At 39.9% G+C, this 27744-nt stretch overlaps 1 protein-coding gene across 1 annotated transcript; it reads right to left on the reverse strand.

Moving 5' to 3' along the window:
* Positions 1 to 13924: 13924 nt before the first annotated feature.
* Clxn (calaxin) lies at positions 13925 to 24977 on the reverse strand. Its single transcript, XM_076836247.1, has 7 exons — positions 24920 to 24977; positions 20098 to 20256; positions 19264 to 19368; positions 18353 to 18504; positions 17876 to 17980; positions 15044 to 15126; positions 13925 to 14196 (listed from the first exon to the last, which is right to left on the reverse strand). The coding sequence occupies exons 1-6, from the start codon at positions 24975 to 24977 to the stop codon at positions 15067 to 15069; spliced, it is 639 nt and encodes a 212-aa protein (XP_076692362.1). The 3' UTR covers positions 13925 to 14196; positions 15044 to 15066.
* Between the last annotated feature and the right edge of the window lie 2767 nt (positions 24978 to 27744).

Here is a 27744-nt window from a genome sequence, read left to right on the forward strand (position 1 = left end):
ATTGCTGCCGCTCTAGGCTGTCCTAGCACATCCTGAAGAGGACATCAACACATCCTGTTGGTAGGTTACCAGTCCGTCAGTATACTGTACCTTGTTATGGCTTAACAAATTATTTCTAGCTACAATAAAGACCGTTTCCTTTTATTAAAAAGTTTCTTTGGATACATATAAAATTAAGGTGACATTGAGCTTAAACAACTCCCCATTTGTTGTGGTGGTGATTTTTTTTTTTTTTTTTTAAAGAACTCCATGCCATTGAATTAAATTCTCGTCTTCATTTCTCTGGATCAAAAAGTGAATCCTCTTGCATTCTGTGACATTTTTTGCCACATGCTTAAGCTGTGCTTGGTGTGTCTCTAGCCATCCAGATCTGGAGTTCTTCCATTTACCTGTGTGGCCTGCGCTGTGAATCTAGTGAAATGCTTGTTGCAGAATCGAAGGCCTGAGACTCTGCATTCCAACCAGTTCTCAAGAGCAGGGAACTTCTGCATGGAAACCTGAAACACGGACACCATGGTTACTCTTGGATCCCAACAGTGGACCCCTGCTCAGTGCCAGGTGCTTGTGCTCTGCTATTCCCCTCCACTCACCTCTGCCCACCACTTGTTATTCATGTGACAACTGATGGAGAAGGATGAGCTCCAAAGCAGACACTCCATCCCCCAAGAGCTCTTTATACCACATGGCCTTTGTGGGTGTGGAGCTTGTCCATGTGCCATGTGAATGGGATGCTTTAGGATGCCACTGTCAGCTAGGCGACCCCTTCCTACTTACTCCCTATGGAGTTTTCAGTCTGGCTTGTTTATTATTCCTGGAGACTGGGCTTAGCCATTTCCTCCTGCCTGTCCATCAGAAGCATGTTTTCCTTACCAGAAGGAAGAGCCCACCTCCTCTTTGTTTTGCTCTACCGCACACCTGGCAATTCCTAGATAACGACACTCAGACTGTTCTCTTTTCTCACCATTTTATTTTTCCATGTTGTTTGGTTTGTCTTTCTTCTCGTTGCTTTCCCTCTCTTCTGCTCAAATTCATCTAGCTTGATTCTGTACATGAAAGCATAGCTTTTTGTGTTTCTCTATGGTTTCGGGTGACAGTTAGTATCATGGACCTCCACTAGCACTCTTTCTGTAACTGTTCATGAGGAAGTGGCTTAGTGTGGCCATGTGGAGTCTGCTGTGTGACCTGTTGGGCTCAGGCTTTGCTTTCTGATCCTAGGTCTCAGCCATCAGGATTTGCCAGCTTACTTCTTGTGCCTGCTGCCCCCATGGTTGGGAGTAGTTATTTGTGCAGGAGCTAGTATTAAGGAGCAGCCATGTTCTAAATGGCAAAACACAGAAGCTCAGAGTCATATCTGTTGTCCCTGATCCAAAGCCTGTCACTTTGATTATCTGGGCTCCACATGGAGATGACTTTCCCACAATCTGGGGAGTGACTGGAAAGTCCAACAAGGTGAGTAGAAGACAATGTGCATTAAATATTGGGTTTATTGGCAAGATATGCAGGCATTTGAAATAGTAGATGGAGCCAAGGACTTGGGAGATTCAGAGAAGCAAAAGTCCCATTGGTGTAAAGGCAGGTGCATGTGTGTATAGGTGTACATAGGCACACACACACAAAACACATGCACATACAACCAGACCTTAAATTAAGACCAGATAACAAGCTTCTCTAAAACTCAAATAGCAATGGATTGCAGTATGACACTTAGTAACAAGTCTAAGAGATTTTTGCCCCCCTCCTGTTTTCTCCCTGACCCTGTATTTGGGATTGAACCCAGGTCCTCATACTTGCTAGGTGAGCACTGTACCACTGAGCAACATACCCAGCTCCTAAGAAAGAATTTCTTGAAAGCAACCTGTGTGCTTTGAGGGGACACGGTAAGCAAAGTTTTGTAAGCACACTTTGCTGTACTCAATCCATAGGGATCCCAATTTGACTTAGAGTCAGCATTCTCTAAAAGTAGACCATTGTGTTCTTTGCTGAGCATTTTTCCTGGGAAGATTTTTTTCGTGTATCACATAATGAGGAATCTCTTAATCACCTACTCACAGCAGCTGAACTGCACCTGCCTTGGCTCCTTCCAGGCATGCCCACTTAGGACGCTGATCCCTGGAGGAATTCCAGTTCTGCTCAGGAACTGCGGCAGGTGGGCTGGCGGCCAGCGGCACTTACTGAGCACAATCTGAGTGCTATAAGGGGTAACCCTGCAGCAACCGATATCATGGCTTTTCTTGAGAATGCAACACTGGATAAGACAGGTCAAAACCTCTGAAATGTAGCCAAAACACACAGATCTTTATATGATAGATCTTCTGCATGTAATAATTATGAGAGCTAACATTTATTGAGTATCTCCTATGAACCCCTCTAAGTGCTTTTTTAACTTCAATCTTCCTACCCTACAGGGTTAAAGGTATTCTGATGAACCACCCTACCAACACACACACACACACACACACACACACACACACACACTGCAGTTATGGAAAGCTAAGTACAGTGTGCTCCAGGCACTTGTCTGGGACCCTCAGGAAGGCCTAGGAGCAGAGCAACAATGAGGCAGCAGGATGGGAATACCTTGCAGTCTGATGGGATTTGGAGGACGAAAAACTTTCCCTGGGATGGTGCTAAGGAGATCTTTCTCCATGGCCAGAACAAAGGTGCATTTGTTTGCTGGATCCTGAAGAGTGCATCGGTGAGAGCTGGGTTCAGAGTGTAGGGCAGAGCACAGGTTTCAGGGCACCAAGTTTAAGAGCAAGCTCAAGCCATGTTGAGGTGAGGATGGAAGGAAAGGGATTGGAAGTTTTGTTGGGCCTAGCCCACCTGTAGCCCAGAGCAGAGTTCTGCCATTTCTTTATGCTTTTGTGGTCCAAGTGTCTGTCTCAGTCTTTCTCTTTCTCTCTTTCTCGATGCTGGGATCAGCTCTTCAACTGGGGTCAGGTCTTAAATTGTTCTGTAGTCTGGTTTTGTGCTGTTACGTATCCCTGCAATCCCGCCTCCCCTCCGCCTCGGCAGGTGTTGCTGGCCTCTTGCAGCATTCGAAGCAATTTCTTGTTTTTGCACTCTTCTCCAGAAGGAACAGGTCCTGACAGGATGTGTGTGGTTGCTGCCCACATGACTCAAGTGGACTGAGGAGGCCAAAAAGGGTCAAGGGCCAGGAGAGACTCGGGGCAGCCAGAGCCCAGGGCCCAAGAAAGAAGGGATTTAACTGCAATAACCCCTGGTGCACTTCACATAGATGCAACCTTTCCTGCACCTCTCCTCACTCCACCCTGACACCTGATGTCACTGGGGAACTCCCTGGCCTCTGTGTCAGAGGAAAGACCAGGCCCAATGTGCAGAGCTTCCCTAGCATTCTGCACCCACGGCATCTGTGCCAACCTGACTGTATGCTTGGGTCCTCTGATCTCCTCTTGTCCCAAAGCTCTTTCACCACCTCCTCCATCAAGTACCTATACGTTGCCCCCCCCCCCAAAGCCTCCAGCTACCCATTCTTGCCATATTTCTTTGTCATTCTGTGCCTCTGTCCTCTCTCCAGAGTTATTTGGATTGTTCCTGTGACTTGAGCTGCTCTTTTATTTCGAAAAGACCCACTTGCTTCTTGCTTTCTCTCTAACCTTTGTTCCAGAACCTTCTGCAAGTGTCAGTACCTCCTCCTTTCCTGCACAACCTCCAGCCTTCTTTTTTCCCTGGGTCACTGTCTAGGGTGAGCAAAACCTCCCCCTACGTTCCTTCCTTCTCATTCTGTTGGTCACCGTCACTGCTACGACAATTCTCTTACCTCAAGGAAATGCTCCAAAAAGATAAAAGATAAGATGCTCCCATCTTTTCATTTCTCAGCGCCCTCCCCGCATATATCCTAGACTTTTCTGAACAGGGTGGAGCTTCCTGTGACCATGCATTCACTGTTGGCAAAAGATACCCTGTCTTCATTTCTTTCTCCTGTTTCCAGTTGAAGACGACCATTGCTTATTTGCAAAACTGCCTCTGATTACAGGTCATGACAGGGGCTGAGAGATAATTGGACAAAATACAGAGTACCTACAGTGTGTGCTAAACCACGTTAACTTCTGGAATGTGCGAGGGGAATTCAGGCAGCCTGGAAGATCTCAGGGTTGTGATCACTGAGTTAGGATGGTGAAGGAGAACAGACAGAGACTCTCAGATGTGGAGGACAGTGACTAGTGGCCTTTCAGAAGGAAGATGCAGGCACAGCTTCAGCCAGGACACAGCACAGTGTTCACATAGCCTGGAAGCAGCAGGCAGAGAGCTGCTTTGAGGCTGGCAGAGGGCACCTCCACTGGCATGGACCCTCTGTGACAGCCTCAGCCAGTTCATGCTCACCCAGGGACCCCCAAGGCCCACCTCACCTCGTCAGAGCCACCGTGTAGTACATCAAAGTCACTAGAATTGGAGACTCCACTAACCACTCCCTGCTTTGCATCCTCCCACTGCAAATCATAATCTTGCTGGCAGACAATGAAGATAGGACAACTATTCAGAAAAAAAAAAAAAAAAACGCGTGGCTGGGGAGGCTCAGGACATGTCCTGACTGCACCTGCAGGATTTCTTTTCCTGAGGCCGCCAGGCACTGGCTGTGCTGCACCTGCCGCGGGCCAGCGCCTGCCTCTCAGCCACATACCTGGGTGCTGTGCAGGCCCTGGCCTGCTCCACATCCTGCTCTTAGCTGTGATTCTATCTCCTCTGCTGCCCTCCTTCTCAATAGCCTTGGTGAGGCGAACCTGTCACTCTTGCCCCCCGTCATTTGATGTTCTGTAATCATGGGGCCATGAAAGAAACAGAAAAGAAATGCCCTCCTGCTTATCTCTCTGTTTCCCTTCAAAGAAAATCCATGCATGAAAACTATTTCCCCTACTAAGTTAATTTTTTTTTCTTTTTCTAGCTCCTTCTCCCTCCCTCTGTTGTTCTCCTTTCTTTCCCTCCTTCTCTTCTTTTTCAAGACAAAGGCAACTCTTAGTTCCTAAATTGTGTACTCCTTGAAGGTGGGAGGTTGTTCTTTCATTTCCTTGCTTTTTTAAAAACATAGTCTGCAGTTATTGGAGATAGGGGTATGTATGCATCATGCTTAAATCCAGAGAGAATGGTTCCCAAGGACCTTGTAAATAAAGAATGAGCACCATTTTTCTGGTTAGTGAGTAACTAGCATTCCTACGGCTAGTGTGCTCCTTCTGTGTTTATATGAATTGAAATACAGTAACAAGTAACTAGAAATTAAAAGAGAGAAGAAACCTTCATTGCACTTTGATTAACACCATTCAAATGAAGGAACCAACAAGTTGACCACAGTATAAATTTGGCTCACTGGAGCACACACAGCTTGGATGAAGTTCATGGTAATTCAATGGGATTTTAGATTTTTTTTTTTTGCTATCACACAAGTCATGCATCCAATGGACATCTCTTTGACATTTTGATGCTTGGAGGCCAGCATAACAAATGCATTAAATCTTGAGTGTAAGTTCATCAGAACCATAGTTACATAGTGATGCCAATTATTTTAGAGTCAGTGGTATCTTTATAGAATGAGAGAGACATTCAGAGAATCTTAATAAACCCGTTAGTTTAAAATGGAATAAACTATCATGTGTGCGTCTATGTGATTTCAGTTTGTGAATTGGTGATGAGGAAGGTATGTGTGTGTGATTTGTGTGCATATGGGGGATTATAATTTCACTAAGTCCAAGAGGCTAACATTCTTGAAAACTCTACTGATGTCTACATTGAAATATCATCTTGATCTGACGAGATAACTTTATCTAAATTAATTCAATTATTAAACGTATGTTAGAAATATCCTTCAATTTCCTTATATTGGTCAAGAGACAGAACTATCACACATTTAGCACAAGGCAAGGCCCAGAAGCCAAGGTTTTTCATGCCCATGATATTGGTGCACATGAGCATCTCTTCAGAGCAAAGCATACTCCATGGTAAATCACTCTATGCTTACATAGTGTAACCTATTTATTTATATCATACATCATAGCTTACAAAAATATGTAACTGCCATTATCATGTCATTCGGTCCTCCTATAATGCAGAGAAAGAGAGTAGGTGTTACTCCCATTTCACAGAAAATGTAATTTGCGGAGTAATGTATAGCCCACACATTGGTGATCATGATCCTGCTTTTCCTGGAACAACTCCAGAGTACATGTCCAGATGTAAATTATGATAATCTCTCCTTCCAATCTCAATATCTTCTCAGTGTGGACGAAAAACACTGTCCCCGACCAATCTATAAATCACTTTTAACTTATGTCAGACTTTTAAAAATGCCTGTGATTTATGCAGTGTCATGTGGTATTTTGACCATGAGTGGGGGGGTCAGGCTAGACATTGTTAACAGCCTGGGCTGCAGGTTCAGATCTAGCAAATCCAAACTAGAGCAGGCTAGTTAACAGTATCTACTAAGCACCATGATTTCTTGTGTTGACCAGGTGCTCGAATGGCCTCTTATTACTGGCATCTTCTTCTCCAGATAACAGCCCTTCTTTTCATCACCCAAGATGACCCAAAGACACATTGCTTATCCTTTCCCATTTGAGGAATTCAGCTTCTGCCCTTCTTCTCACAAACCAGTGGTGGTCTCAGCTGGTATCCCCCCTCTCTCTCTGTTGTTTGTTAACTGACCTTGGAGCCATTAGGGTTTGACATCCTGGGGGCCATTTCATGGAGTTCATCCCATCTGGACTCTTGGTAATGCAAGGTTCCAGTCTAAGGTCTAGACTCCTATTAGTACTAAACAGGAAGGTCTTTACATCCAAACAAGAAACTTTCAACTAAAGTCCCAAAGTGTATTCATTTAAGAAGTGTGAATGGATGCAAGTGACAATGGTCTCACTCCCAAGACCTGTACATTTCACAGTGACCAGCACCCACAGCCATGACGGTCTGTTTGAAGACTCTCCAGGAAGCTGTGGCACTCAATTTCTCCATGGCTTGAGGATATGTGGTTAGAAGATCAGATAGAGAGAAAAAAAAATCTTTAATACTACAATGAGATAAGGGCCTGAATTTTGGCAATTGTATTTGCCAGTTTGGGACACATATTAAGTTTCTTGATTTTCCTTAACTCAATTTCCTCAATCTCTAAGATGAAAATAGTGAACAATGGTCATGTTTACCTGTTAGAATAGTTGTGAGAGGTCAATGCTATATGAATGTGGAGAGCTTGGCACATGAGTGCTCACTGGATCTTTATATAATGTGTTAGTGGAATTATGTGGATTGTTTTATTCCATTTTCTGACTTTTACCGTGTTTCTGAAAGATTCATTAAGGAAGACTTGACCAAATGGTTTTAATTAGTACACTAGACTGCTCTGTGCTTTTGTGTCAATGGTTCATCCTGGGAGATAGGGACTCAAATTCCAAACACCCACGGCAGGGAGGACTTCTGAATTTTTCTGCATCCTGCCAGGCTCTTCTCTAGCCCAGGCTCAGTATCGCATGGGTCTGTCCTCACCTAGGTCACAGCTTGCTCGGGATACCCTTCATCTACACCAAGCTTTGGAGATGTGGACAGGGGATGGGAAGGACAGCCTGTATTTTACCCAATCTATCCAAAGGTCCTTTAAATTGTCAAGTCCTCACCCCAGGGAGCTCTCTGTGAGCCTGGCTGGGGCCACATAATAGGGGCAGTGTGGAGCTAAGCAGGCGGGAGGGAGGTAAAAATAAACAAGAGGATGTGTGTTTTAGGGGGAGGAATATTTTCTTGATGGATTAAGCAGGAGGCATGAGGTACCCAGAAAGCCACAAATTACCAAGGATGGAATTGTGAGCAGTTAGCTGTTGCTCAGGTTAATAACACCCTGATAAAAACATCTCAAATGCAGAACCATGTCTAATTTCATTCAGGACACATCACTGTTAAGATGTCCTTCTTTCTTTTACTCTCCCTTGAAACTAAGTGGGTTTCCTTGAGATATGTCTTATGAGGAGAGGGCTTTGGTTTACTCGATAGGCTTTGGGGTCGGCTTATTCCTTAACGTTAACTTAGACTGAAAAACATTTCAGGAGGTCATCTACTCCACTCCAGTGGAAGGGGCAGTCACCAGAAACACACAATGATTGCTGTGGTCTGTTTTTGAAATATCACCCAAACATCCTTACAGTTGGCTAAATGGCAACTAATATACTTGTGGTTTAAATTTCTGTTTTATTATGTATCATTTATAGTCTATGTCCAATTGCAATTCCCAAACCTCTGTTAGCCACACTTGCTGAGAATTAGCCATTAGCTCTGGATAACTGTGGAAGAGGTTGGGAGTCATTCGTGTGGAAATAGGATCCAGTTAGACTAAGTGCAGGATCTGAAAATAGGGAGAATCTGAGAGCAGCTCAGAGGAATTTGTCCAGATGGTAGTAGACTTTGTATTAGATTTTGATTCCTTTTATCAATTGTTTTTAATTTAAAATGCTGTAACTATGCTTAGGTTGGAAGGAGAAGAGCTGTTACCATAAACTTAAACAGTAACCGGTGATAATCTGTGCGTGGTATATAATTGTCATTTTCCATCATAAATAAGCTGAGGACAGGGGTAACTGACTTAGACTTCATTAACCCTCACAGTGTTGCATAGAGTGGAAACTTAGCAAATGTTTTGGATGATTTTATGGTGTGAGCAATTGCAGGCCTGGTTTCTTACAAGTGCAGTCTTGTACACAGAGATATTTGTGGGTTAAGAATGTAGGACTACCAGTTTTCAGTGGTGGTTTTTAAATCCTGTAGTTAAAAAAAAAAAAAAAAAAAAAAAAAAAAAAGCACTTGAGTGTTTCCCAAACAGAATCTCTCTGTGCTGCTTGTGAGGTGATGTATACCTCTCCCAAAGGGGCTCAGGCTGACTTTCTACTAGTCCTGGAATGATGGGAGAGGAGGAAGCCAGGTTACCGAGGGGCCCATAGGAGGAAGACTATATCCAACCCTCCAAATTTTAACTGCTTGATTATAGTCCCAACTCAGTCACCCCAAAGGTAGGCAACAACTGGGCTCTAGGTTGGTTGTACTAAGGGCAGTTTAAGTGATGCCAAGCCTAGCCCCAAGGAGGTGAGAGCCCAGAGTGGACTGGAGGGGACAGTGCTATCCTTCAAAGGGACTCTGTGTGTATGCAGAGGGCCTTGCTATACAGTGAGAAATTTTTCATTTTAAAATTATCTATTAATTGCTACAGTAGTGAAAATAAGAGAATCTTACAATGTAGGTATAATGATAGAAATACTCTGGGCACATTGTGATGCACATTGACAGAGAGGATATATTCTGTGTATATACATCAAGAAGATCTTAGATCTTATGAGTTCTTACAATCACATGCCAGAAGCATCTTAAGCTGCATTGAAATTAGTTTTTTTTCACCACTTTGGTTATTAACTTTTAAAAAATAATGTCAAGAAATAGAAGAGGGTTATTCACTTGAAGGTCAATTTGTAGTCAACCTACAATAAAAAGTTTAGGTACAAATATATATCTTGAAATGACAAATAAAAATCACACTCATGATCATCCAGGATTTTGCAAGGAAAGTAAAAACATACTCCCTGTAGGCAAAGGGATAGGTATTCCACACATTGGGCAAGGCAGTTCAATTGAGGGGCCTTTGTGGAGGGTGACCAGGCAGCACATGCTAGAAATCTCAGAATCACAGAGTCTCTAACCCAGTGATTTACTTTTACAAACTTAGACCAAGAGAGTAAGTAATGAGACATGTGAAAAGATTAAACTATAAGAATATAGACTATTAGAATTATTTATAATAGCAAAAATTGTGGGAACAACCAAAATGTCAATGGCAGGCAAGTGATTTTGCACAGTATGTTGTGATGAAACAGCAGACAGCCATTATAAACCAGGCTGTAGACAAATATTCAACAGTCTGAAAAATGTTTGTGGGATAGTGGCACACTACAAAAGCAGTTCCTAAAAATGCATTTTCAATGTTATCATCTCAAAATTGTAGGTATACTTTGCTAAAATATAGGTACACTTACAAATGACTTATAAAAAGCCTGAATTTATATTAGATTATTAATCAATAGTTCATTTTATTGTTTTAATTTTTTAAACTTCAGAAATATTTTTCAGTAAACTTGTTACTTTGTAATCAGAAAAAAAAATCAATTAAAAGCCAGGAAATGATATCAGGAAGGTGATGAATAAAGAGGCCCTGGCCCTTGCTCTCCTGGCAAAAGCAATAATTTAACAATGAGTCACCAGCAAAAACAGCTCTGGGAGAGCTAGAGAGTAAAGTTAAGAAGGTTCAGCAATCCATTAAGGCACAAAACCCAGAATGGCTGCATAGAAAAGTGCTGGCAGCATTTAACCTGTGTTACCACATCCCTCAGCCTGACATAGGTAACAAGGGGGAGCCTCTCTGCCATGACCTCTCTCTGTGGAAGAAGCAGTCAGAACCCACCAGCCTTCCCCACTGTATCTGGCTAGTGGACTCTCTCTGCTTTCTGATCATGGCGTGAGCTGCTTCCATCTGCCCACAGTCTCCCACCACGATGTTCTGCCTTGCCTCAAGCTCTGAGGAGCCAGCCTTCTATGAACAAGGACTTCTGAACCCCTCAAATAAACTTTTCTCTTCTATAGTTGTTCTGGATGGGTCTTTAAGTTGCAGCAGTGAAGGAAGCTGACTTAAACAGAAATTGGTACCAGGGGTGGGGTCCTTGCTGTGCCTAACCTGACCATGTGGTTCAGAAGCTTTTTGAGCTTTTTGGAATTGGTGGAAGGAATTTTGAGATGTTTAACAGTGCAAGCTATAAATGCTTTAGGTTGTTGTAAGCAGAGCTTAATGGCCAATTCTGGTGGGACTTCAGAAGACCAGAATGGCAATAGGACTGGGGACAATGAAGACAGGTCTCAAGAGGGTTCAGAGGACTACTCTATTGGAATTTGGAGTAAAGGTCATTTGTGTTATGTTCTGGCTGAGAAGCTGTCTTCATTCTGCTCTGTCCAGAGACTTTCTGTGAGACTGATCTTAGAAGTAATGGACTTCTTAATCTGACAGAAGAAATTTCTAGGCAGCATAGCATTCAGGCGGCGGCATGAATATTGCTGGTAGCTTTTAGCCAAATTTATTGGGATGAGCAGGGAAAGAAAGAAAAGCAGGAAGACTTGGAAAATGTGGATTTGAAAGGCCAGAGTAAAATTAGGGCTAGTAAAACTAGAGAAGTTGTTAAAGACTTTACTGCCAATACAGAAATGCTAGACTTTTCCTAGAGACAATGAGAAAGATGGCTTGAGGTCATCTCAGGAGCTGGCAAGACCATATTCATCTCAGGCTCCAGGGGGTAAAGGTGAAAATTCTCTGGAGAAGAGACCAGTGCTTGCACAAGTGGGCCTAGGAAGTGTTTTCAACGTGCTCAGCCACCCAGACACTCAGAGACTGCTGTAGCCAGGGCCCCTGGAGGCTTGGCTACTGCTCAGATGGCAGCAGACCCTGGAGTCAACCACATGGTGCTAATTTTACAGAAATGCAGGATGCTGGAGTTAGGGGTTCATGGAGGCTTCCAGTAGGATTTCAAAGGAAGGCCTGGGAGGCCAGGCAAATTGCAGCAGTGCAGGTATCCCCTAGTAAGTCAGAATGTGAGGAGGAAACCGAAGCTCCAATGGAGACCCGAGATTAAGAAATATCAGTAATGTGGGACATCATCCTAGGAAGCTGAAGGAATTGAGCAGAGACAAGCCAACAGAGAGGCCACTTGGGCTGCAATAAATAAGGCCCCATGGGTCGAGCTACACAAGCCCTTTGAGAGAACATCATGATGTCATGTGCCCTGGATGCCAGACATGGATCTACAGGACTTGTTTGCCAGCTGGATTTTGGTCCTATCCCTTCTATGCCCCTAAATTTGTGAATGGAAATGTGTACTCTGTAACATTGTATATTGGATACTTGTAAATTGCTTTTAATTTTGCAGGAGCTCACAATGAGAGATTGCCTTGAGAATTCTCAAAATTCTCAGAAAAGAATTTTGACTCAAACTTTGAGCAATCTTGGAACTATTGATTGTGGGGACTCTTGGAAATGGGGAAAAAAATGTATTTTGCATTGTGAGAGGGTTGTGAGCTTTTTTGCGGCCAGGGGCAAATGTTATGGTTTGAATGTGAGGTGTCCCCCAAAAGCTCACGTATGAGACAGAGCACGAAGTTTCAGAGGAGAAATGATTGGGTTATAAGAGTCTAAACCCAATCAGTGATTTAATCCTCTGATAGGGATTAACTGAGTGGTAACTGAAGTGCTAGGGTGTGGCTGGAGGAGGTGGGAATTGGGGTGTGACTCTGAGTATATATTTGTATCTGGTGAGTAAACTCTCTCTGCTCCCTGATCATGATATGAGCTACTTCCCTCTGCCACACTCTCCCACTATGATGTTCTACCTTGCCTCAAGCCCTGAGAAATGAAGCTGGCCTTCTATGAACTAAAATCTTGAAAACCGTGAGTCCACAAATAAACTTTCCTCCACTACAATTGTTCTGATTGGGTCTTTAAGTCCCAGCCGTGAAGAAGCTGAATAAAACACCCACCGAGGCTCCCAAACATTGCCATTATCACAGACACCCGCAGCCTTCATGAATGAGTCTGATGGAGCTGCTCAGAGTCCAAGCCATTGTCCTTACCTGGAGCCAGAGCTGCTACTCCTGTCAGCTGGTACTTGCTCCAAGAGCTCTGTAGCAAAAATGCAAGAAATCTAAAGAGATGAGCAAAGGATTTGACTACACATTTTTCAAAGGTATACACATTTTTCAAAGGCCAAGAGATATATTTAAAAAGTGCTCCATATCACTAATCATCAGGGAAATATAAATCAAAACCCAAATGAGAAACCTCTGTTCAGTTGAAATGGCTTATTATCAAAAATACAAAATTAAATAACCAAATAACTAAATAAACAAATAGCACGTGGTGGCCAGGTTATGAAGAAGGAGGAACTCTTAGAAACCACTGGTGGGAATGTAAATTAGAGAAATTAGAAGTTCCTCAAAAAAATTAAAATTGAAACTACCGTGTGACCTAACAATCCCATTTCTAGGTATATATCCAAAGGGAATAAGTGTGTATCACAAAGAGACATCTTTAGTCCCACGTTCATTTCAGCATCAGTAGCTATGATATAAAAACAATCTAAATTGACATCAATGGACAAATGGATAAAGAAATTATGATATATACATATGCATTATGTGTATAGATGTATATATTTGTACACAAACAATGGAATGCTAGCCAACATTTAAAAAGAGGGGAATCATGTCATTTTCAACAACATGGATAACTGGAAAGATATTGTGATATGTGAAATTAGCTCCACAGAGAAAAAAAAAACCAAATACTGCATAATCTCGTTTATATGTGGAAATAAACTCATAGCAGTAAATAATAGAATGGTGGTTATGGAAATGGGGAGATGTCAGTCTTGGGGTGCAAAGTTTCAGTTATGCAACATGAGCTAAGAGGGTACATTGTACTCCCAAAGAAAAAAATGACAACTATGTAAAGCAGTGGATATGTTAATGACCTTTATATTGGTAATTATTTCACAAGGTACATATATCAAGACATGAAATTGCACACAATAATTAAATATACAAAATTTTTATTTGATAATTGTATCTCAGCAAAGGTGGAAAATTTAAAACACTGTGTGATGTATTATTTATACCAACTGCAAATAGAAGACTTGTGTCAAATCCCATCTATACAAGCAGCTAAATTTTTTAGAAACTACACAGTGAAATATTTTTTTTATTTCACAGAATTGCTCATTCTATTCATTATTAACAGTTCAGTTTTTCACAGAATATACTTATTTGTTTACATTTAATAATGCATGTGTAGTAACAAAATCTAAATGACAGCCCATGTAGGGGGCGGATATCATGTCTATTTCTCTCAGCTGCTTACATGTGTTAGAAAGGAGCTCACACAAAGCTAACTAGGCCCTGTCTTTCTCCTGCTTATAATGCCCACAAGCATCTGCTGCAGCATAGCTGAAGGGAGAAGGAAGATATGTCTTCTGGAGTTTACAGCTGTGGACACACTTAGCACAAAATATATACTATCCCTGATGAGGACATTCAGAAGAGGAATCCAGGCAGTGGGGGACTATGACACTGCAATGCAGTCAGGCAGTTCCAGGGGACCCTAAGGAGGGTTAGGGTGGAGAGACACTGGGAACAGAGAAGAGGAGGACTTTGACACCCTAATGCATTGAAGGTGAATGACTCCAAAATTAACTGAAAACTGCCCATTCACTATCCACTAAGGCTAAGAAACAGAACCTGTTCCTCTTTCTTTGGTCATCATAAGTCTGTACTTATGTTGTAGTGATATTCAGCTTTCAATCCGATGCACAGCATCTATAGAGGGCCCATGATAAGCAGAAGACTAACTGCTATGGCAGATATAAAGATGTGTGAGGATAAAATCCCTGCCCTTGACACTTACAAGCTGGTAAAATGATTAAGCAAAGCCTCACACAACCTCATAAATCATATTAAAAAGCCTCAGGGTAACTTTCATTTCTTTAAATCTGCCCTAGATTCTGTCAGAAGTGTGTTTAGGTGCTAAATGCAAGTATTATTTTTGATGCCGACCTTCTCCAAAGGAAATTCAGTAGTTTCAATGAGTTTTCAAAGTATACCTAACCTCTTTCTGACATGAAGGATATTTGTATTCATAATTGATAATTACATAATCTGTCCATTGATTTAATGAATCCAGATATTTTACAACAGTTATGTTCTTGGAAAGATAGTCTAATGAGAAAATATATCTAGGAATGTTAACTAATCATACCCAACCCAACTAAACTAATATTGGAAATATTAATATTTGTTAGAAAGATCCCCTCTAACAAGAAACTTGTCGTCTACTCTGTTTTACTTGCACCTTATACCAGAGTTAAGTGATATATGGAAGTGAGCCCCATCACCACCCCCAGATGCACAATTCAACATCATCTTTCTGAGCTAAGTAGAAAAAATAAACTACAGGTGTACCTTCTTTAGTACTCACTTCAAACATTGCGCATTTAGAATTCACATATCACTGAAATCGGTTGGATCTTTGAATACTTGGCTTTCAAACTCCATCTGACTCTGCAAAACAAACATACTCAACTTACAGACTTACAGACTCGACTTACACACACGAACTTCCAAAAAACAGGTAGAGCAAAACAAAATACTCTGCATGTCTCTCTAATGTTTATAGAGAGAAAGGGTAGCTGGGAGAATGGGCATCAAGACTTTCAAGTGTTTATGTGGTTGTCTTCTTCCATAGATTTCATTAGTACTGACTGTATTACAAGCACAATGCTTGGTTCTTGGTCCACAGAGATGAACAAGACCCTATGACATGGCTCTCCAAGGGCTTCCAACCTAGTATCAAAGACTGGCCAGAAACTGGGTGGACAGATGAGGGCCAGGAGGACTGCAACAGGAATCAGCGCATATTGAATTCTGGGAGTCCTAGAGGAGGAATCTGGGCACAGTTAGACCATGGAGGGAAGTGGGAGGGAAAGTCAGACTTTCTCCAGGGCAAGACTTCCTGGAGCAGAGGAAGGCAGACCAAGAGCTCTGGACAATGAAGGGATGTGCTTCAGTAAGGTGAAGACCCAAGAGTGTTCATGGTATTTATTAACAGAAGGGTGGGGTGACCCTGGCCACAGCAGATACAGGGGTGGATGAGAGGAAGTAGAGGGTAATATAGGTCCCAAATATGGACAGTCTTTTCAAGAACCTTGACTGTGAGATGGAGCCATTAGACAAGAAGTAGAAACAGCTATAAAATGAATTTCTCGGCCCTTTCTTTCCTTCCATCCTTCCCTCTTTCCCTTCCTTCCTTCCCAATGTCCCTCCATCTTTCCTTTTTTTCTTCTCTTTCTTCCTTTATTTATTTCTCCTCTATTATTTATTTATTTATTTATCTATCTCTATTTATTTATTATTCTTCCTTTAGTTTTGTTTTTCAGACGGGACAGTTTAAAATGTTTAAAGTCCTAATGGGAAGGTTTTACTAGAGAGGGAAGAGGTTGTGTCAAGGTAAAGATAAATGAGGGAGCAAAGGTAAATGATAAAGAGGAGGAGGGAGACAGATCCAGAACTCTTCATCAGGTATTTATGAGATCCATCTGCCAACTCATCCATCCATCCATCCATATGTCCTTCCATCATTTACTGGGCATCTACTATGTGCTGTATAAAAGACACATTTGGCAGAGATTGGATGAAGGAAGAGATTGAGCTCTGGTCTGGGGAAAGGACTTCCAGGTAGAGGCAATAGCAAGTGCAAAAGCACACAGGGAAGAAAAGAAAGTGGCTGGTGTGGCTCAGTGCTATGTGAGAATGGGAGACAGTTGAAGATGTGATTAGGGGAGAGAGAGAAAGAGGCCATTGTTTCTACTTCCAAACCCACAAGCGGGTCCTGAGCAAGGATAGAGCATGGTAGCATTGGCATTATTGAACATACTGAGTATTCTGGAGCAAAGGAAGTAGGGGGAAAATAATGGAACCAAGAGAGCTAATGATCTGGGCTGAGAGACAGATTATTGTGCCTGATACATGTTCATGTGGGAAGAGGTGGTAATCATAAATTTTGGAGAAGACAGATAGTAAACTGGTTCTCAGGCTTCTTAATGAAAATCTGGGTGCATGGGAATGCCACTTAACAATAGGGAAGACGGAGGGAGAGGTGAGGTTTTGGGGAAAACCTGAAATTTGTTGAGGGTATGTCAAGTAGGCAGCTGGAGATACAAACTAAAGCTTCAAAGGATGGGAACATTCATAAATCACATAACTCTATCTTTTTGAAAACCCCCAATGAATTTCCATCATCTTTAAGACAAAACCCAAGCAATACAAGATATGGTCCTTCTTTGTATCTGCCACCTGATCTCCAGCCTCATATGCACCAAGTTCTCATCCAAGACAGATGTATTTTCATCTTTTACTTACTGTTTTCTTTTTCACCCCCGCCTCTTTCTTTTGTGTGTGTGTGTGTGTGTATAAAATTCCTTTTGCTTAGATTACTTTCCCCCATTTTGACCTGGCTATTTTCTCCTTCAAAACCCAGTTCTGATAAGCCCTCCTATGTCACTGCCCATGTTCCCATGGTTCCATACAGCTTTTGCACTCACTGTTGCCTCTACCTGGAAGTCCTTTCCCCAGACCAGAGCTCAATCTCTTCCTTCATCCAATCTCTGCATTTATGAGATGGATGGATCTCACAAATGCCTGATACATACAGTTGATTTAGACACCCCTCTTCTTGCCAATCATCATGTTCTATACATCTCTATAGACTCCTCTGACACTAGGATACCCAGGCCACTCTGCCAATTAGTGAATGGATTTTGAAGAGTTGACCAAAATTATCTGAGCCTTAGTTTTCTCATTTGTAAAAAGAGGATAACGGTACTATCTACTTCAGAGAGTTTTAGATGGATTCATTGAGGTGATATGGTACTTGTGACACTGCCTGACACAGATGAAGCACCCTATAAGTCATTAAATATTATTATAATAACACTTATCACGCTGTTATAAAACTATTTTCATATTGTCTTTTTCTCTCAAGGCAATCACTGAGCCTTTCATCTGGCACACATTAAGTCTCATTAATTGTTTTCTAACATGAGTGAGTAAGTTATGAACGAAAAGCAAAGCACTTGGCTACAATAAGTACTATGAGATGAACTGGCAGTTTCTTCTTTAGTGGCCTTTCAGTATTGAGAAGCTATTCTCCCTGGGTGAACATGATTCCTCTGGTCCACTATAAGCAAGAAGTTCTGGACTGCATATCTTATATTACACTTTAGTTACAGTTCAGCCAAAGCAATATTGTTACCTTTGGATCAGGTAGACATGGTCCAAAGGCTTCCAACAGAAGAGTCTCTTCTCTCACAGCTTTTTCATAGTCTGCAAAAGATAGCTTCCCATCATGGTCATAATCCTGAGGGGACAGCAGGAATACATCAGTTAACATGTAACATGCTTACCACAACTGCTTGTTATTTTCATAGTCAAACGTTAATGGAAGAAAGGTTCTAGAGAAAGAAGGGATTGAGTCATAGAATTGAAAAGAATTTTGGGGGGGGGGGTTTGCTGGGGAAGGAACCCAAGGGCCTTGCACATACTAAGCAAGCACTCTAAAACTTAGCTATTCCCCCAGCTCAAAAGAATTTTGGATATTGTGATAGCACCATTCAAGTGTTTAGTTAACTAAAAAGGAAACTGAAAATTCTCATTATTCAAATTCTTATTTCCATCCCATATGTGACCTGTGCGTTTCAATATAAAACTCTAAATTACTTAAAATCATTACCATTTTCTTAAGTGTTATTTCAACCAAATCTTTAATTCCTTCATCTGGGTCTTCCTCTGATGGCTGTTTCAGAAGACTGTTCTTTAACATGTGGAACATTTCCTCCTTTGAAATGAAGCCATCCCCATTCAAATCAAATACTTCAAAGCAATCTTTAAAGAAAATGTCAAATTATGAATTTGATATTATCACTAAGGTAACATTTTCTCTGACCAAGTCTTGAGGGCTGAGGTCTATCTTGCTGATACTTCATCAACCCTGAAGACCTTGGCGTCACCTGGTTTTCATGGTAAATGTTGAATGCATTCAACAATCCTCAGGAAGTTTCTTTACTCTCAGTTATGAAAAAACACATCAAGGAACCATACATCGGACATTTTTAAATCCTGAAACTCTTGGAACACTGATTTAAAATATGACTTAGAGTTCATCAGAGTCAAGTATTAAACATTGGAACTTTTGGAAAATATGCTATGGTTTCCTCTCTAGCACTGAGAGAGTTCTATCCCTGTCTCTATCCTTCAATAAATCCTACTCTTGCACTCAAAAGAAATGAAAAGAAAAAAAGAATCAAACACTTAAATCAATAGTCTCTGCTTTTCTGCTTAGAATTCAAATGATGTTAAGTCCTTAGTACATAAATACATGCGTATATAATTAGTGTGTACAGCAACGCCTACGCAAACTTCCCTGGCATCATAATCACTCTTCAGAATTACTTGATTTTCCTTTTTAGTCATTTTCTTTTATCCCCTGTTGACTCAAATTCATTCCATAAAAGAAGCTAGTGAGAATCCAAACCAACCAACCAACAAACTCACTCACCCACTGGCTGGTTGGGGGACAGTAATTTAAACGCTTTGGCTATGTTAATCATAATGTACGAACATTAGGACAACCTGAACTCTTACATTTCATTTTTTCATCTAAGGATCCTCGAAGAAACACGGTTAATCCATTAACCCACTCCGATACATTTATACAGCCGTCATTGTCTTTATCAAAAGTTCGGAATACTAAAAAGAGAAAGAGATACTATGTAACAGCTGTGCTGCATTTGAATTCTCAATAATGTATTTACATCAGTATCGCTTGCTTTTATAATTTAGAGAAAACGTCAGGATTTTATAGTCCAATATTCTCATTTGACAAAGGAGGAAACTGAGATACCAGAACATTGATATGCATTTTAATTATGCATTTGAATTTTCTCTTCCTATTTTGTGGGAAGAAAGAATATTCTGAACATCTAAATACATACATTATTAATTAATAATACAATATTGTGATATATTAAAATGTTAATTATATTAGATAATCTAAACACATTAATATAAAATATACATATATACATTTATACATAATATACATTTCATATTTTTATTACTCAAGACAAGGAACATTATTACATGATAAGACTGTATTACATTTTTATTTAGATATAAGAAAATTTAAATGTAGTTTGGAAGCCATTATATTCATTATGTTTACTAAGAAAAAATAGAAATATTCCAAGCTTTTCAATATAAGGGAAATCTAATTACCCAACCTTTGTCATGTTCTTACATATAAAGAAAACATTACATCTTTCTCTAATTATCTTTGGAAAATTAAATGTTTATATTCAAACAAATAGAGAATGTAGGACATTAAGCCTCCTACCAAGATTATGACCGAACTCCAAACTTTTTAATTTTTTTTCTGGTGCCTAGAATTGACTGATTTAAATTTTGCATATCTCTTACCTCTGTCCATAATCATGTCATCTGTCATTCCAAATGTTACATGCAGGATGTTCCGAAATGCGTTACGATCTAGTCCAACAACTGCAACTGGTCTCTCTGCTACATCTCCAACCAAGTTATAGAAAAGTTTTATGAGACATGTCACTTCAGATTTATTAACTGTAGAATAATAAAGGTAAAACAAAAGTGTATTTCAATCTTTACATTATAAGATAAATATTGCAATTGAAGCATATTTATATGCATTAAGACTATGTCATATATATACATAAATACATCAGTATATATATTTACATATATATACTGTATATACATACGTACATGTATATATATACTGTATGTATAGTATACTGTATATGTTGTGTGTGTATGTGTGTGTATATATATACACACATACACACACACACACACACACACACACACATATATATATATGTATATACATATATATACCTGTGTGTGTCCTGGTTTGAGATTCATACCTTAAGTTAATGGATGAAGATGGCCAAAGATACATTACTCATTTAAGAAAACTAGCATTTCCTTCAAACAAGAGTCATACATTAAATAGATGCAAATTCAATCATGTTTGGGGGGCGAAGGTAATATTAGCTTAGTAATTTGAATGATGAATGTGGTATCAGATTCTAAATTTTATAAGGTTTGTAGATGTATAATTTAAAATAAGAATGGTAATGTTTAAGAATGTTAATTTTTCCCAGCATTTTGGTAAGCATTTATGAGATTTACAACTTGGCTTTCCCAGAAAATAGATACCATACTTTGAGAATTAATGGTTTTCATTTTTAATTTCACTTTAATCTTTGTGAATTCGTAAGCCATATTTCTGAAATAAGAAACACCTATTTTACAAAAAAAGAAGTTTTGAGCATGTTCTAGCACCTAATATGGCTCCCCTTAAGGACAATGTAAAAATTAACATTGAACAATTAGTACTTTGGAGGGAGGACATTTGTATCTAAAGCATATAAACAAACACAGATATTTGCTGGTACCCATGATTACATAAAGGACAGTGTTTACAAACACTGAGTTAATTATGTGTTCCAACTGCCATTTGAAGTATGTAGGTGGAAGGGTTATTGGCATTAAGAACATAAAAATGAATCTAAATATAAAGTATACAAATACAAAAAATAATTTTTGTTTCAAAACCAGGTAAAATTATGGTTGAATATTTTCAAAACACAAAGACAAAATCTGTATACAGCTGTGAGAAGATATCACATGAAAATGGAAAAAATCACACCTCATCCTATAGATCAGGATAGCCTCCAGTGATTGCTGCTTTTGAGAACCACATTTTAAGGGAAAAATTTAAAACTTTAAAAAGATTAAACAAGTTAAATAGCAGAAAATGTAATGGTTATGATTTTAAAATGAACCAAAAAGAAAAAAAAAAACAACAACAACAACCCAACAACAGTATAATGGTTCCTCAAAAAATTAAGCATGAGGGCTGCGGTAGTGGCTCAGTGGTAGAGCACCTGCTTAGCATGTGGGAGGCACTGGGTTTGATCCTCAGCAATGCAAGAAAGAAAGGAAGGAAGGAAGGAAGGAAGGAAGGAAGGAAGGAAGGAAGGAAGGTTGATTCAAACAGCAACAAATGAATAAAAAAAGTTAAACGTGATTGGCATATGATCTAGCAATTCTATTTCTGAATATACACACAAAATAATTGAAAGTACGACCTCATCCAGATACTGGTACCCCAATATTCATAGGAGTATTATTCATGATCACCAAAAAATAGAAGCAACCCAAGCGTTCATTGGTGAATGAATGGCTAACCAAATGTGATGTATTCTTACGATGGAATATTACGTGGCTTTAAAAAGGAAGGAAAATTCTGTCACATACTACAAAATGATCAATTTTATGAACATTAAGATAAATGAAAATTCAAGACATAAAAAGATAAACACTGCATGATTCCTGTTATATGAAGTCAAATTCATGGTGACAGAAAGTAGAATGAATGGTTGCTGCCAGAGGTTGGGGGAGGGAGTGAGTGGGGAGTTATTCTGCAAGGTACAGTGTTTGAGTAGGGAAATATGAAAAATTTCTGGAGATGGATGGGTAGTTACATAACAGTATGAACATACAGTAGTCTCCCTGCTAAGTCTGAAGTTTTCTTTTCAAGGATTCAGTAACCCATGCTCAACCACAGTCTGAAAATATTTTTAAAAGTTTCAGAAATAAAGTATTTATAAGTTTTAGATAACATTTATTGCAGTATATTGTCATTGTTGTTCTATTACTGTGATATCACTGTGAATCTCTTACTGTTCCTGATTTATAAATTCAAATTTATTACAGATATATATATATATATATATATATATATATATATATATATACACACACACACACACACACACACACACATACATATATATATATATATATATATATATATATGAAGTAGTACTATATAGTTCGGTACTATACACTGTTTTGGGGTCTTGCAACACATTCCCCATAGATAAGGGGGGAATTCTATACTTAATGCCACAGAATGATACACTTAAAACAGTTAAAATGGCAAATTTTTGTTATATTCAAGACACACACATGTGTATGGAAAGCACTTTTAAAGAGACCTTTTAGGGATTGGGGAAGAAAATCCTACATGAAGAATGCTCTGTGTTCGTGTGTATTAAATGCCAGCAGAGGGGATATTAATTAGACATTTTTTTTTCCATTCAACTGAAATAAAAATTAAAGAACATAAGCTGAATATATATATTGACTTTCAGTTAAAAAATTGATTCAAGGATCAAAGGTTGGCCATTAGTACTTTTCTTACTGAAATAGTTCTTACATTCTAGAATACCCTACTGCATGAAATTATGGGACATTGATATGGAATGGCTTTCATCTTTCTGGAAAACTCTACATGTGACCTATAGATCATATGTATAGAATCATAAGACGGTGAATGGAGAATTAACTAGATGCTCACTTAAGTTCTTTTCTTCTTCTCTGATTCAACAATACGTATCCATTTCATCTATTGCATTATCATCTGGAAACTATAAAAGAAATGTGACTTTAGGTAAAAGCCTTCCGTTTAAAGAAATTTAAAATTATTATGATGTCCATGACCTATGACTATTTCTACATAACGTAGTGATGTTTACTTTTAATCATCAAAGTTATTAAGGCTCACTTAAATTTTTTTTTGTAAGAACAAAAACCAAGAGTTGATTTTTTCTGACGTGCTTTCATTTATCTTTTAAAATACACGTTCACTTTTCAATTGTTCACAGAATGTTTTCAATGCATTGGAAACTTACTGAATAGAGACTAAATCAAAATCAGTACTGTGTATAGTAGTTATTGCATTGTTTATGAGTATTATAAAAAATGTTTACTAGATGTTTTAAGAATATCTAGTCTTTTCCCAGAAATGAAAGTGTTTTAAGAAAAATAACAGAATGAAATCCTCATCAAATTAAAGGTCTGTAATAATACCTTCAATATAACTTTTATTTATAACACCAACCCACGAAGAGAGCATTCTTACCACTCTTTACATCAGATACTAATGATGATGAGAAGGCACTAGATCCTTTAATCACACTTAAACATGTTTATTCCTCCTTGTTTGCATAATGGGTATTCTCTGAGGACCATGGCTTCTCCTATTTCCTCAAGTGGCCAGTAGTTTTGCAATCAGCATACAACTTGGAAGCCTGGGAACCAGACAATGTCATCCTCTTCTAAACCAAATCTATTGCTTTCTAGCCAAAGTACAGTTGGAATACAATACTAAAGTGTTCTAGGAAGTTCTGGGACTGCCTTTCCAAAGGGGAGATTAGAATAGCTGTCTTTAATAAGCATTCAGTTTGTCACCTAGAAAGTCTTCTCTACCTTCCCACCATATTAGCAATTGGAAAGTGGAAGTGTAAAGTTGGGAGCAGATTGTTTACCACATGTTTAGCTTTGCTGAGCAATTTTATTTCCAAACAAATCTTGCTCTGAGACAGGTTTCTGTACCACTTCAACTCATCTTTCCTAAAGATGATCAGTTGATTATGACTATTTTTCCCTATGGATCTCTTGTTAAGCTTCCAGAATTTGGACCTGTCCTTTATTTTGGTCTAGGAAGAGCTGAAAAGCAGGCTAAGGTGCACGATGTACGTTGATTATGCTCTTTTCTTGAGTCCGGTGGGTTTTAGTACTTCTTTTACAACATGTCTGAGGCTAAAACTACATGTCTCACGAACACATATTACTTCATTTCTATAATGTAAAAGTAAATTAAGAAGAGGGTCTGAGAGCCGGCATGCTGTCATATGCCAAACAATGCCAGCTACTAGGGAGGTAGAGACAAGAAAAAGGAAGACCTCAAATTCGAGGTCAGCCTGGGCAATATGGCAAGACCCAATCTCAAAATTTTAGAAAAGGGTGCGGGAGTGGGGTGGGGTTGGAGATGTAGGTCAGTAGTGATAGACACCTTAGGTAGTACGTGAGAGGCCCTGAGTTCAATCTCAGCACCGAAGGCCAGGACCAAGGGCAAAGAGGGTCTGAGGAACGAGAAAAGTGTGGTGTCCTCAAGTGTAGGTAGAACTAAATGCATGGAGAGTAATTCTCAAGGTCCTGGGCATGGGTGCCTGCCCAAGGAGCTAGCATCCCAGGCTGGGATTCTCTTTCAGACTTCTCTTAGGGGTTTGGGGTGGGCCCATGGTCACACAGGTCCTGGAGGCAGGAAGTAGGCACAGCAGGGAAATTGCACTGGGTAGGAGCAGACTTGGCCCAGGAACCTCGGCTTGTTCAGCACTTGATTCTTACTTACAGTGCTTGCAATTTTTAGTTAAGTGGTCCGTCAACTTCTGCAATTTCTTTCGGTTCATGTTGGGAGCTCATGGAATCTGGCTGTGGCTAGTGTCTCTGGGCGCGTGGCAGCGGGGACCCTGGAGAATCCCGGGACGAGGACAGCCAGGCTGGGTCTCTGCCCTTCCCGTGCAAGCGCTGGCCTAACAGTCAGAGCGTCCAGGGCAACTGCTGGGCCAGCCGCGGATTGGCTACCGGGCTGCGGCGCGAGTGGCGCCTACGCCGTACCAACACACAGTGAGGCCTTGGCAACGGCTGAGCCGGCCGCTGATTGGCTCCCGGGCGGAGGCGCACAGGGTGCGGGCACGCCCCCAATACAACGTGGGCTTGGCAACGGATGGGGCGGCCGCTGATTGGCTCCTCGGCCCGTCACTCAGCTCCCGCACAGGCGCAGGTTGCAGACAGTATTCAGATTGCTAAGGTTGGAGTTTTCCTTTCCAGTTGTCACTGTCTTTTGGGTTTACAGTCCCTCTCTGCGTCCTAAATCCTCAGAGTCTAGGAGTATGATGTGCACGCGGTGTGAGGAATGTCTGGGGCGGGTATGAGCCTCACATCTCAAGGGAATGCTTCTGGTCTTCAGGAAGATCTGGGGAAATTGGGAGAACTTCACGAAATATCAAGTGTTAGCTTTTCGCTGTGGAATGCTGGAGGGTGAGGAGCTTGTTCTGGTGAACTACCTAGGAGATTGTCAGTTTTTGTGGTCTGACACAAGGAGGAAGTCTGGTACGAAGTATCTTCATGTTAAGGTTACATTTCTGAGAGTAAGAAGAAACTGGAGTCCTTTTGTCCTCTCCTTCTGCCCCCCATCCCATTCTTTGGACGTGGAGGTTGTCAGTGTCAAATTTTAAACCAGTTCAAGAGGCATTGTCCCAAATGGAAACAGGCTAACTGCCACTTAGGTGTCGGGTACAGACAGGTTCAGTGTCTTCAAAAAAAAAAAAAAAAAAAAGTTCTTAAACTTGTAGAGTTGGGGGAACTTTCTGCTTTTCTTAACTGCAGATGATACAACCCTGTTCGAATTAAAACAACAATAGATTGCGGGTAGCTCAGCCAGGTCAGCCAGTAGGATAAATGTACAACATTCTCCAGACTGTCTACTAGTTTAATTTCAGAAGGGAAAATGCCTTGGAAATTCAAACTATTTTAAAGTATACATGCTATCATCTTTAGACTAAAAGTAAAAAGACCCCTGCCTACCATGCCTTAATAATCCAAAATGAAATAGATTCAGTGTTGAGGTCTCTGGTTTTCTTTTGTTGTTTCATTTGTTTGTGGAATGAAAGATTGAGATGCTATCTGAAACCAGAGCTGGGGTTGGGCTTTTTTTTAGATTGAAGAGTTGTAGCAAATGTTGAATTTATAGATTGTTGAGGTGCTCATTTCAAAAGACAGGAAATCACAGTGGTTGTCAGTAGTTAATAAGAGAAGCAGTGGGTATAAAGGTGTGCTGAAAGTCTCCCTGTGCATGTGTTTTAGGGAACAGGCCTCCACTGGTAGTGAGCACATTGATGACCATGCCAGGCTTCTTGGAAGGCAGACTATATTGGCACCTTCTGGGGAGCACCTGTAAGTAGGTGATCTAATCAGGTATTACTTCACAAGATCTATCATCCATTTTCCTTTAAAGTAGAAAAAATAATGTAGGGGCAATATCACAGCCTGTTTAGATTACAATAGGCATTTTGTTACAGCAGACAACAATTTCTTAGTTTGCTGAGCAACATTTGTGAGGTTTCTTCTTCTCTCCGGCATATCTGCCAGTTCTTCTTTCTTCTATTCTGGTCTTTTAGTTTAAAAGAATCTGAACAAATTGTTGTGTGAAACTCATGGCTTTAAGACTGTGGGCTGCAGAATTGACCTCACCATAAAGTCTTACAAATCTTTATCGGGAAAGTACAATATTTATTTTGGTTATATTTTGTCAGAATATGGGTTAACATCAGAACTTTCATTCTATTCTTGTGAAGTTATTGAACTTAATATTTTTAGATGTAAGAAACAATCTGGAGGCCTGTAGAGTCAGCATAACACATCTCAAGGCAGAATGGAAATTTCTTTTTGTAGTTTTTAGCTGCTTTTGCTGAGTAGAGACAGATTGCTTTTCCCCAAGGGTTTTCTCAGAGTAAGGCAATTAAGTTGAAATAGTTACCTCACATCAAATCAATCAATAAAGATTGTGTTTAATTTGTATTGGACACAAATTTTACTGTGCATTAAATGATCACAGAACTTTCCAAAATTCAAGCAACCTCCAGATGGATGCTTTTGTAAATACAAAAATACATTAAAGTGACTATTAATGCTATAATGTTTCCTTTAATTTTGTGTGCAAAACAATCTTCTCTTTGACTCACCATTCATTGGAATGTTGCCATGATAAATAGCTTGGACCTTGACTTGATGAAAGTGTTTTCCTTTAACATGGACCTTTTATAATGAAGGCATTTGAAAGCTGTTTAGGAAATTACATCATAGAATTGATCTCCAAATTCTGTGTATTACAAAATTATTATGAAATTGCTTTAATAGAAGGAAAATAGAAAGGTTGGTTATCTGCATCATTTAAATTCAATTTTACAAACTTTATTTTGTAGAGTACAGTGATGAAAAATTTAAACTTAAGTTTAGCCAACTATTTGGTTGAATGGACACTGCTACCTCTGGCCTCTTCCTCCTTTGCTGTAATGCTGTAATGACAAAATACTTTTAGCGCTTGAAACCCATTGAACACTGTCACACTCATGACTTCTATCCTATTTTTTTTTTATTCCTACTCTCCTCCAATGG

The sequence above is a fragment of the Callospermophilus lateralis genome, chromosome 16, assembly GCF_048772815.1.
Source record: "Callospermophilus lateralis isolate mCalLat2 chromosome 16, mCalLat2.hap1, whole genome shotgun sequence".
In the NCBI taxonomy this organism is placed as follows: Eukaryota; Metazoa; Chordata; class Mammalia; order Rodentia; family Sciuridae; genus Callospermophilus; species Callospermophilus lateralis.